This window comes from Erythrolamprus reginae, chromosome 1 (genome assembly GCF_031021105.1).
Source record: "Erythrolamprus reginae isolate rEryReg1 chromosome 1, rEryReg1.hap1, whole genome shotgun sequence".
NCBI lineage: Eukaryota > Metazoa > Chordata > Lepidosauria > Squamata > Dipsadidae > Erythrolamprus > Erythrolamprus reginae.
In genome coordinates this window covers 415,522,416-415,535,641 of record NC_091950.1, presented here as the reverse complement: position 1 = coordinate 415,535,641, position 13,226 = coordinate 415,522,416, and the positions used below count along the sequence as shown (strand labels likewise).

At 40.8% G+C, this 13,226-nt stretch overlaps 1 protein-coding gene across 1 annotated transcript; it reads right to left on the bottom strand.

Annotated features, from left to right (window-relative positions):
* Window positions 1–2,942: 2,942 nt before the first annotated feature.
* On the bottom strand, window positions 2,943–12,631 carry RRP15 (ribosomal RNA processing 15 homolog). The gene is made up of 5 exons (XM_070735291.1): window positions 12,537–12,631; window positions 10,061–10,335; window positions 8,894–8,991; window positions 6,616–6,817; window positions 2,943–4,259 (listed from the first exon to the last, which is right to left on the bottom strand). Exons 1-5 carry the CDS (start codon window positions 12,607–12,609, stop codon window positions 4,101–4,103), a joined length of 807 nt encoding a protein of 268 aa, XP_070591392.1. The 5' UTR covers window positions 12,610–12,631; the 3' UTR covers window positions 2,943–4,100.
* Between the last annotated feature and the right edge of the window lie 595 nt (window positions 12,632–13,226).

Below are 13,226 nucleotides of genomic sequence, written 5' to 3'. Positions count from 1 at the left end.
TGGAGCGCCCGTTTTTGCGATCCTAGGAGGTGGGGTTTCCCATGGAGGGGAGCCTCAGGAGAATCCCAGGATCGCAAAAACAGACGCTTCGCTTGCAACGGAAGTCCGGAGGTGGAGCATCCCGGTGCCGCGTTGGGTTCATAAGGCGAAAAAAGTTCGTAAGAAGAGGACAAAAAATTCCGAACCCCGGGTTCGTATCTCAAAAAGTTCGTATGAGGAGGGGTTCATATCACGAGGTACTACTGTATATCATTTCCAATGAATTTGGATCGACCAGTTTTAAGCTCAAAAAGTTTAGAATTCAGAACAGAGTTGGTAAATGAAACCATTTTGAGTTCAAATTGTTTTGAGTTCAAAACATTTTGCATACTCCTAGGATTTGCCAGAATATGGGTTTTGTCTAAGTGAGCACAAAATAATCCTTTTAAAAATGTTACTTGTTTAGAATAAATGGGTTTTTTCCTCTCCCTCCCTCTCTCTCACGCACCCACAACAGCAGGAGCTACTGTAGGCCATGCAATGAAAACTCAGCAACACTATATTCCGGACTAACAAAAGAAAACATTGTTTTAGATTTAGAACATGAAGGAAAAAAGGAGACATGGCAACATGGCATTATGAGCTTATTTTTTTAAAAAAATCAATGCATGTGGAAATGTGTCTTCCATCAAAGAGTCTCATGCGAAAAATGGTTTTCCAACATTAAAGGAAATAAATTCAAATTTAAATTTAAATTAGGTCGACAGATGTCCTACTCAGAACTAGAAACACCTCCTTCTACAAATTGCGTATTTAGGACTAAAATGTAAGTTTAACAGTTTTGCATCACTGTACCTTCCCTTTAAAAAGGCTACCAAAATCTGGCCTAAAAATTTATTATTCTATTTTTCTTTCAACGGTCTAATCAAGTTAAATTATTGGAATTAATAAAGGACAAGTCAAGATCTTATTAAAGGGCTATGACACATGAAGGCCACTGAAGGATAATCACACAAACTTTGTCTTTTAAAGAGTCCAAAGCTGGATATGGTTTATTTCCTCAGCTATTTTAATGTTTTCTTCCAATGTTTGGGGAGGGGGGAAGAGGTGCCCTTTTTGGAAATTGCTGTGTTCTTTCTCTAAACCAAATAGTTGCAAACTGCTGTAAAACAAAATGCAAATTTAAAAAACCCACCAGATTTATTTCAGCAGGAGTCCATCACCCCCATTTTAACACAATACAATTTAGTAGTTTTTCCTACTGAAGAGACCAGATAAAGAAGATAAAAACTTTTCATCATGTGAATCAACATTTAATCACTTTTTTTTAACATTTCATCTTGTTTATTTTTTTGCAGCCCCAAATATCAAGGTAACCCTAGGTAGGTTATACACATTAATCATAAGAAAAGGACAAAAACAGATAATAAATTCATAATCAGAATGTTGCAAAATTTTTAGCATTCCCCATAACTTTTTGATTGACACTTGAAAGTGTCAGGAATTTATTTTTTAGAGAGAAACAATGCTGTACAATATTACAAACATTTCGCATCTTTTTTCCTGTGCTCAGTTTTTTTAAATAGAAATCAAAATTAGGATCCAGTTCTTTATAACTGTTTGTTCAAGATATGAATTTTGCATTCAGAACAAATGCTTGCATTTTTTTTTCATTTCTACAAAGCATTTTCATTATGCTTTGCCAACAGATATTAATTCATAAGGCAACAATACACGATTGAAGCTTGAAAGGCTACATCTATTTCCATATTTATCTGACACAGCTTAGGAAAAGTATTAACGTTCACTGTAATGTTACATACCGTATTTTTTGGAGTATAAGATGCACAGAATAAAAGATGTACTTTAGTTTTTGGGGAGGAAAATGTGTGTGGGGAGAGAAATCTGTCTACTAGGTATTCATCTGATTAGTGATCTTAGTCTGCTCAGCTTCAACACATTATTTTATCCCGTGGCTCGGGCTGAAAAAAACCCTTATTCAGAGCGAGTAGCAAGCACTGGAAAAAACCTTCTTAGGAGACAGTAACAATGAAAAACCCTGCAAGCAGGTAAGATCATCAGCACCTCATTATGGCTGGAAAAAAAACCTTTAATAAAGCTAGAGTATAAAACACACCCAAATTTTCAGTCTCTTGGGGGGGGGAGGTGCAATTTATACTTTGAAAAATACGGTATATGGGAACTAAGAAGCTAAATTTTAGGGACTAACTAGTTAAAAATGAATATATATATATATATATATACAGCTATTATTGTTCTTGATGTAGCAACATATTCTTCTTTCAAGTGATAGCTACACAGTGTTCCCTCGATTTTCGCGGGTTTGAACTTCGCGAAACGGCTATACAACGGTTTTTCAAAAATATTAATTAAAAAATACTTTGCGGTTCCCCCCCCCTCCCCATACCACGGTTTTTCCTGCCCGATGATGTTATATGTCATCGCCAAACTTTCGTCCGCCTTTAATAAATATTTTTTAAAATAAACTTTAATAAATAAACATGGTGAGTAATAATCTAAATGGTTGCTAAGGGAATGGGAAATTGTAATTTAGGGGTTTAAAGTGTTAAGGGAAGGCTTGTGACACTGTTCATAGCCAAAAATAGTGTATTTACTTCCGCATCTCTACTTTGCGGAAATTCGATTTTCCCGGGCAGTCTCGGAACGCATCCCCCGCGAAAATCGAGGGAACACTGTATTCAGGTAGCCCTTGACTTACAGCTGCTTGCTGAGCGACTATTCAAAGTTCTAAAGTTGCCCCAACTGGTATTCACATGACTGTATTTTGATTGCACAACTGGCCCATTTACCATTGTCAGAAACTCTTTTATTTCTGGTTTCCAGCAACCGGCCCATTTGCTACCAAGCGAACACTGGGCTCATTTAAAAAACTGCAGAGAAATACTTGTATACACAGAAAAGAAGGCAAAATGTACAGCCTATATAACAAATAACTTTTTGTTTATTTATTTATTTATTTGATTTGATTTGATTTGTATGCCGCCCCTCTCCAAAGACTCTGGGCGGCTAACAACAATAAAAAAGACAATGTAAACAAATCTAATATTAAAAATAATCTAAAAAACCCCAATTTAAAGAACCACTCATACATACAAGCATACCATATATAAATTCTATAAGCCTAGGGGGAAGGGAAATTTCACTTCCCCCACGCCTGACGACAGGGGTGGGTTTTAAGGAGCTTGCGAAAGGCAAGGAGGGTGGGGGCAACTCTGATATCTGGGGGGAGTTGGTTCCAGAGGGTCGGGGCTGCCACAGAGAAGGCTCTTCTCTTTTTGTTAGTTATACTTTTCTTTTGAAATGCCGAATGGCTGCTTAAGTCCATGGAATGAGTCAGTGGGAAGCATGGAATTTTCTCTCTAAGTTTGCACGTTTCCTCAAAACCTCCATTCCCACCACAAATGAAAGTTTTCTCTCTATGTTTCTCAGATGTGAAACAGATCAAATGAAAGTTTGCATTTAGCAGACGCTTTTATAAATAATGGAAAAGGATAAATATACGTGGTCTCCTGTTACAGAAGTAATCTATTTGACCTGTTTCTAAATAAGAAATAGACAAAGAAAGAAAAGAAAGACTCTTGCTTCATTGGGCTCTAATTGAAGTACTTTGCTTTTCACTGGTGCCAGGCAGGTGTGACCGAGCCATTATAGACTGACTCTTAGCAAAATCTTATGATCTCAGGCTTTCACTAAGTCAATATATAAATAAAGACGTTAAGTCGGTAAAACCTCAAATAAACCTGCAAAGTAAAATGACCGATCTAATGATGGGTGCCCGATGGGGCCGTCAATCAAGTTTCCACTACAAAACCCATCTCTTTCCTAACTGCAAAGGTACAGCATGTAGACATATATACAACCCACTCGAGTTTAGGATTCCAGGTAGCTTACAAACAATCATAATTATGCAATGGCATTTTGATTGGCTAAACTGACGCAATATTGCCACAGGATGTTAGCTAACCAACTCAAGATCTTTCATGTTCTTTAAAGTGGACTTTGGGACTTAAAGCATCCTTTAAGCCCCAATCCATAGTATCAAAACTACCCCTGGATTTCTGGATGATTTCTGATTATTATCAATCTGAATCACTTCTGCTCTCCTGCTTAATGTCTCTGTCTCCTCCAGCATTGTCCTCCTCTTCGCTTTCTTTGTCCCAGTCCTTCATGGAGGCTCCCATCATGTAATCGTCTCGTAATATACTCCATGCTGGAGCGTCTTCAGATTTCAGTTTATTCTGAAAATTTAGGAGATGGAAAGTAAAGGAGAATTCAGCACAAGGCAACAGAAATGGAAAAGTGAATATAAGACGGTACAGGTAGTTCTCGACTTATGCCCAAAATTTATGTTGCTAAGTGAGAAATTTGTTAAGTGAGTTTTGCCCCGTTTTACAACTTTCCTTGTCATATGTGTTCAGTGAATCACTGCAGTTGTTAGTAACACAGTTGTTAGGTGAATCTGGCTTCCCCATTGATTGTGCTTGTCAGAAAGTCACAAGGGGTGTGTGTCACATGGTCATGGCACACCACAACCGTCATAAATATGAACCAGTTGTCAAGCATTCTGAATTTAAATCACATGAGCATGGGGATGCTGCAACGGTTGCAAATGTAAAAAATGGACATTTTTTTCAGTGCCGTTGTAACTTCGAACGGTCACTAAATGAACTGTTGTAAGTCGAGATCTACCTGTATTTTGCAGAAGTCAGAAAGAAGACTGAGAAAATATCTACAGATACTTCACATCCTGGACATAAGCTTTCCACTTCTCCCCTCTGGACACCTCCAAAGGGCATTGCATGGCAAAACAGGGACAGTTTCCCCTCACCCCCTGCCATCACTCTGCTAAACACCTAATTCCCACAACAGTCTTATGCCTCAAGATATTTGCCCATGTAGTAAGGATGTATTGCTCTTATCCTTCTCATCTTTCCTACTAACTTCTCCTACTGTTATGATTGATCACGTTGTTTGTATCTTCAAGATTGCATCTTATGTATCTTAAATAAGATGGATCTTATTGACTTATCGCTTTGTTGTCTGTATGTACGCTGAGAGCTTATCTACTGGAGACAAATTCCTCACACTTGGCTAATAAAGAATATTCCTATTCTTTTCAAATCCATGAACAGCAGGGGTGTCAAATTTGATTTCATTGAGGGCCACATCAGGGTTGTGTTTGATCTCGGAGGGCTGGGATGGCTGTGGCAGCCGTGGGCATGGCCACGGGGGGCGTGGCATGGGACTTGGGCTGGGGGTATCTGTGGTAGCCAAGTGCTAAGGAGCTTCCTCCCTTCCTTTCTTTCTCTCTTCATTCTTGGAAGAACGGGGTAGCGCAGTGGTTAGAGTGCAGCACTGCAGGCTACTTCATCTAACTGCTAGCTGTAGTTCAGCAGTTCAAATCTCACCACCGTCTCATGGTTGACTCAGCCTTCCATCCTTCCAAGGTGGGTAAAATGAGGAGCCAGGTTGTTGGGGGCAATAGGCTGACTCTGTAAACTGCTTATAGAGGCCTTTAAATGCACTATGAAGTGGTATATAAGTCTAAATGCTATTGCTATAGCTATTCTCCTTCCTGCCCCTTTCTCCTTATTTTTCCTTCCTTGCTTTCTTCCCGTCTTTCCTTCTTTTTCGTCTTTTCTTTTCTCCTTTTCTGTCACTTCTTGCACGCTCAAATGCAAAAGGAAAAACATTTCTCCTTTTGTTTTGTTTTGATAGCCCCCTACCAGAAAAAATGGAGCCGGGCTGGGGTTGGACCTTCTATAGCGGAGGGAAGTCATGGGTGTAGGCCAAATTGTGCGGATTTGCCTATGGCTGCAGCTAATAGGCCTATTGTTGGAATAGTGGTTATTATTTCATGTTGAGAAATAAGTTCTTGTAAATTAATGGATGATGAGGTTGTTAGTCAAAGAGTGGTTATAATAAGGCCAATATCTCCGACACGGTTGTAGGTGATAGCTTGAAGTGCAGCTGTGTTGGTGTCTGGACGACTAGACCATCATCCGATAAGGAGAAAAGACATAATTCCTATGCCCTCTCAGCTGATGAAAAGTTGATATATATTATTTGCTGAAATGATGATTAGTATAGTAATTAAAAAGGTTAATAGATATTTGATAAATGCACATGCACATCCCATTGCATCTTATTTTCAGCCTGCAGGTCCTCCTGCAGCCCTCTGCAAGTGAAAACGGAGCATGGGGGGCGGGGACACTCCCTCCTCCAGCTCAAGTTTTCTCTGGCAGACGCAGTGTGGGCTGGTCCTTTGCTGTTTCCAAGCCAGGCCCGTGGGCCAGATCTAAACAGCCCCCAGGCTGGATTCAGCCCCTGGGCCTTGTGTTCGACACCCCTGCTACACAGTGTCTTTGACTTGGAATCAATTGATAGAATCAATTAGATAGAGCATAGGCACCAAGACAAATTCCTTGTGTGTCCAATCACACTTAGCCAATAAAAATTCTATTCTATTGTTTAGCGACTGTTCACAAGTTATGACAGCACCGAAAATAAAAATTCTACTCTATTCTATTCTATTGTTTAGCAACTGTTCACAAGTTATGACAGCACCAAAAAAAATGACAGAACACCCTTTACCTGACGGCTGTTTGATGACTTTCTAGCAGGGTTTTCTTCCATTTCTTTCCCATCCATTCCTCGGAGGACGCTGATGAAGTCTCTTTTGGAAACCGAGGAGATCAATTTCGCTCGCTTCCTCTCAGAGCCGCCTGCTTCTTTTATCTTCTCATCCACATTGGTTTGGTGCTTCCGGACTGCATTGAATAACTGAACTACCCCCCTGGGAATGGAAAGGAATCATTAGGCAGCTAGGCTGGATGACAGAAGCAACGTTTATGGCCCCTCTCGACAGGGCCTCAGCAAGGAACCCTAATTATAGGTACTCTTCGATTGGGGCCAGAATTCCCATTGCTAAGCAATGCACTTAAGTGAGTCATGCCAATTTTTGGTCTGGTTTTGTTTGTTTTTGCTAGAATTGTTAAAGAGAACCAGGATTCCTCCCTTCAATTGACTTTGCTTGTCAGAAGCCAGATGGGATGGTCACAAATGAAGATCACACCATCCCTGCAACTGTTGTATGCCGGTAGCCAAGTGCCTGAATTTTGGTCACGTAACCATGGGGATGCTGTGGCAGTTCTAAATGTGAGGGCCAGTGGTAAGTCACTTTTCAGTGCTATTGTAACTTTGAATAATCATCAAACCAGTGGCTGTTGAGGACTAACTGTAGAGTTAGGACAGGGGTGTCAAAATCAAGGCCCTGGGGCTGGATCTGGCCCATGGGGAACTTAGATCTGGCCTGGGGGGTTGCCCTGGAAACAGCGAAGGATCGGCCTGTAGTGATTCTACAAGCGAAAATGGCTCCTAAGCTCAGTTTTCAGCTGTTACAGCCTCCTGCAACTCCCTGCCAGTGAAAACTGGCCCTCCCAACTGGCAGAGGGTTGCAGCCGAAAACTGAGCTCTAGAGCCTGTTTTCGCTGTCAAAGCGCCACCACAGGCATCCCTGACAAGAGTGACATCGAGCAGGCCACACACCCCAGCCACAACCCTCCTCCCCTGAGGTCAAACACAATCCTGATGCGGCCTTCAATTAAAATCAGTCTGACAGCCCTGGGTTAGGATAGCAGAATATTTTTCTTTAAATTACCAATCTTATTCAAAGAAACCAAACTTGATTGTTTAATACATTCGTGTTTAACTCTAAACCAGTGTTTCCCAACTTTGGCAACTTGAAGATATCTGGACTTCAACTCTGGGGGGAGTTGGTTCCAGAGGGCTGGGGTCGCCACAGAGAAGGCTCTTCCCCTGGGTCCCGCCAAGCGACATTGTTTAGTTGACGGGACCTGGAGAAGGCCCACTCTGTCGGACCTAACTGGTCGCTGGGATTCGTGCAGCAGAAGGCGGTCCCGGAGATAATCTGATCCGGTGCCATGAAGGGCTTTATAGGTCATAACCAACACTTTGAATTGTGACCGGAAACTGATCGGCAACCAATGCAGACTGCGGAGTGTTGGTGTAACATGGGCATCCCCATGGTCACATGATCAAAATCTGGATGCAAATTTGGCAACTGGTTCACATTTATAAATATATCTGCCATGTCCTGGAGGGTGTCATGTGATCCCCTTTTGTGACTTTTTGACAAGCAAAGACAATAGGGAAGCCAGATTCATTTAACAACCATGTTACTAACTTAACAACTCGTGATTCACTTAACAACTGAGGCAAGAAATGATGTAAAATGGGGCAAAACTCACTTTAAAAATGTCTGACTTACCAAAATAAAAATGTCTCACTTAGCAACAAAAGGTTTGGGCTCAATTGTGGTTGCAAGTCAAGGACTACCTATACAAATCATTCAAGTCACTCCAATTAGCCAAGAATTTGATTTGATCAAAAGAAGCTCACCCTGCAAAACTTTTTGGTTCTTTTTGCTGAAGTGGTTAAGAAACCAGGAGACTGTGATTGTAATCCCACTTTAGGGCATGAAAGCCAGTTTGATGACTTTGAGCCAATCACCAGAAGGCTGAATTTTAATCCCACTTTAGGCACGTAGGCCAGCAGATGACTTTGGGCCAATCACCAGGAGCCTGGGACTTCAAGTCCCGCCTTAGGAATGAAAGCCAGCTCAGTGTCTTTGGACCAGTCACAGCCAATAGCGGGTTGCTACTGGTACGGGCCACACCATAGCTTTGGTAACAAAAAAAGACCTGCGCATTTAACTCTGTGTCTATGGCATGCGCAAAGGCAGAACAAGATTTTGTTATGTTCACTGCCCTGAGTTATTTATAAAAATAAAATAAAGAAAATATCCTTATTAAATCTAAAATCTTTCCAAAGTCCAAATGTTCACTTTTACCTGGTGGCAATCCTCTGAAGGTTTCTCTCAACTTCTTTGTCTTTGACAACATCTGGCTTCACTCGGCACATAATTTCCCATTCCCGCTTCTTATTCAGCTGGGTTACAAACACAGGGGAGAAATTAGTCATTTAATAAAGAGAGCAGTGAAGGAAGAATTCTAGCTAATCTGCTGCAAGAGAATACTCTCATTATGATTACTCTCATTATGATTATTGATATTCCCTCTTCCACATCAAAGAGCAACTTTAGGGAAACTGAAACTACATATCACACAGGATATACACTATGAAAATACAGATGTTTCCCCCTCCAAGGAGGTAGAAGTCATGGAATATCCTAAATCTGGTGCCATGACATTTGTTATCTTGTTCCCAAGGTTTAAGGGAACTTGGACAATATATACCAGGGCTATGAAACTCCTGGCTCAAGGACCAGATGCATCATGAACTGGCCACACCCACACCTGGTTTATGGTGAAAAAGTCCTGATACATCACATGATGCTGTGACACTGCAAGTTTGACACCCCTGACAGCAACCTTTCAAAAGTGTAAGCCATGCCGACCCATCTACAGTTGGACAACCTCTAAATCTTTTAACATAAAGAGTTAAAACATTTGTTTTATATATCTAACAACAGATTATTTACATTTATTTTTTAATCTAATTTATATGGCTGTCCATGTATTCAAGACAGTTGGGTAGTTAACAATAACCTGCCAAAATCAGGGTTTTGTCATATAAGGAATCCTTGACTGTTCAAAGTTGCAATGGCATTGGAAAAAAGTGATTTAACAATGACCACTGCAGCATCTCAATGGTCATGTGATCAAAATTTGGGCAGTTGACAAACCAGCATGTATTTATGATGACTGCACCGTGTCAGGTCATATGATCATGATTTGCAATCTTCCCAGCCAGCTTCTGACAAGCAAAATGAATGAGGGAAATCTGGATTTGCTTAACAACCATGTGATTAACATGTTCTATGATTCGCTTAAAAACGATGGCAAAAAAGTAAAATCAGAGGGAAGTCACTTAACAACCCCCTTGCTTAGCAATGGAAATTCTCGTTTCAATTATGATCATACGTTGAGCATGACCTGTATCTCAGCCACTGCACATCTCTTGAATACTAATGGTAACATCCATCTGCTTTCCCTACCTTCTTCCTCTGCTCCAATCTCTCTTGCTTTTCTTTTTTTTGTTCTACATCCCGCTCCTTGTTTTTCAACAGGATAGTGGGCTTATCGCTAGAAACCTTTCTGTTAAGCACTTTAGCCATGGCTTCAGCCCATCCAGCATTTCCAGCTTCTTTGGATTCCTCTTCATCTTTAACACTGGTATCTGGAGTCTTCGGTGTATCATCAACTTCATCCTCTTGTTCTCCATCATCACTTGAAAAGCTATCTTCTGGAACCCCTGAACTAGACTCTGATCCTACATAAGAGAAACAGAATATTATTATTATTATTATTATTATTATTATTATTATTATTTATTAGATTTGTATGCCGCCTCTCTCCGCAGACTCGGGGCGGCTCACAACAGTGATAAAGAACAATATGTATTAACAAATCTAATAATTTAAAATCTAAAATAGCAATTGTACATTTAAAAAATCTAAAAACAAGGAACCCCAATATTAAAAAAACATACATACAGTCATATCATGCACTAAAACTACATAGACAGGGGGAGATGTCTCAGTTCCCCCACACTTGACGACAGAGGTGGGTTTTGAGTAGTTTACAAAAGGCAAGGAGGGTAGGGGCAGTTCTAATCTCTGGAGGGAGCTGATTCCAGAGGGTCGGAGCCGCCACAAAGAAGGCTCTTCCCCTGGGTCCCGCCAGACGACATTGTTTAGTCGACGGGACCCGGAGAAGGCCAACTCTGTGGGACCTGAGCGGTCGCTGGGATTCGTGCGGCAGAAGGCGGTCTCACAGGTATCCTGATCTGGTCCATGAAGGGCTTTATAGGTAATAACCAACAGTGTAATAACAATATCCTTGTTACTTGCATCATATCCATAACCAAAATATTCTATCTAAATTTATTTAATTCAATTTAATTCAAATGCCCATCACTTTTTAAAAACTAATAGTCCATAAGAACAAGAGGAGCTTATATCATTTCAGGGAACTAGTGAAAATGTGTGTTTTGTACAACTAAGATGATTTCTGGCAGGACCAAGATGGGGTACTACACTCAATCCACATCTGCTTGATCTCACAGAGGGTTTTGATACTATTGATCTTTTATATATTTTTGAGCTGTGTCTAAGGATTAAGAACTGTTTTGCAAGATGGCAAAGAAATGAGAGAAGGTTGTATACTCTAATTTATTCAAGGCTGAATATACAGTATATTAAGGGAAGTTGGACTGAAAGAAGATATGGTTTTTAAATCAAAGGAAGAAACATCAACAATAAGTACTAGGCTAATGTGACTACTTGATAGCCAAAAAAGATGGAAATCTTTTCTCCTAAAATCAAAGATGAAGACAACCAATTTAATGACAAAGGTACAATAAACAACCAGGATTGTCAATGATGTGGTATATATCTTCTTTTAGGATTATCCATTAACAGTAAAGAAAAAGCAATCAACAAATATGCAGTGGAGTAGCAGTTGTTAGGAGCAGCCAGGAAGGCCTTGTAAAAATATTCAGATGCTGTGATATCTACAAAGATCCCAATAGTACAAGCAACACTATGAAAATGAATGTCAGAACCCATACAAAACAGGATAGTGCAAAGGATGACCAACAGCCAGGAGGATGGACTGAGTTACAGTAGCTATCAGTGAACAGTGAATAACTTGAAGGCTCAAGTTGAAAACAGATCCTCCAGGGGAAATTTATTTATCTGGTCACAAGGGTTCCACATCAGCATAATCAATCTCTCAATTTTTCTACCTTATGAGCAAACGTCATCTGTGTAAGGTTTAGAGGGCTGCCTTTTGTGAAGCAAATAATGGAAGAGGTCCTTGGTGTTTTCGGAGCTTGGTTGTTGTTATTGTTTTTCATTGCTAGGTAACATTGCTATAACCAATGTTACCCATTGGCTAGTTGGAGAACTAAGCATCTGCAAGTGAACAACCAAGCTTAGCCTTAGAGAGTATCAAGGACCCCACAATTCAATTCTGAGCTACAATTAATATTTTCTAGTAGTGGCAATTAATATCGACCTAAGAACTAAACCAATGCAAGAAAATGAGGGGTCTTTGGTGTTCCCTGAGCTTGCTTGTTTTCGTTTTTTCTTTACCCGAACTAGGTAACATCATCAGTACCTACCATTGATGACGTTACCTAGTTTAGGTAATGAAAGGTCTGCAAGAAAACAAGCAAGTTCGCAGAGCACCAAGGACCCCTCATTTCAACCACGACCTACAAATATTCTCCTTTATTGGTAACCCAAGAAAAGCGAGTGAACCCTAACCATGTGGGTGGCTGAAAAATGGGAAAGCGACAGACACCAGATCTAATGAACTGGGGGGAAAGGCAATATTAATCACACATCCCCATAGTTTATCCTTTATAAGCAGAAACCCTTTTGCTTTCTCCACAACTGCCGCCGCCCCTTCTTCCATCGGCCATCCATTAGCCGACTAACCAGTTACAAATCCCCTTCCCAGCTTTACCACTATCGTTTTCCTCCAATTCAGCGCTGAAGGCTTTTGCCTCCCCACGCGGATCTACGGCAGCCGTCGCCATCTTGCTGGTCCTGCCCCTTAAGCGATCCGGGGGAAACACGCAGACGTCAGAAAGGTTCCGGGCGGGACTCTTTCTAGAGAGTGGATGGGGCTGGGGGGAATTTTTAATTGTTGCATGCACCGCATTTAACTCTGATGGGAAGAATGTAATAGCGATTGGAAGTGGTCTGCTGCTATCAGTTATGGATGACGGGGTGATCTGGGGGAACCTGGGGTGTTGATTTTATTTATTTTTTATTTGTTTGTTTGTTTTGTCAAGTTCGCAATGGCGATATGCAAAGATAAAACAATGTTTATATACATTATACAAGTATGTGAGAGAGGCATTAGGACAAGGGACGGAAGACACTCTGGTGCACTTATGCACGCCCCTTACTGACCTCTTAGGAATCGGGAGAGGTCAACAGTGGATAGTCTAAGGGTAAAGTGTTGGGAGTTAGGGGATATTACAGATGGTCAGGTAGTGAGCTACACGCGTGGACTAATCGGTTACTAAACTTGTGTATTTCCTGCAGTCGAGTTTGGAGCGGTTTACTTTAAGTTTGTATCTGTTGTGTGCTCGTGTATTGTTGTGGTTGAAGCTGAAGTAGTCGTTGACAGGAAGGACGTTGTAGCAGA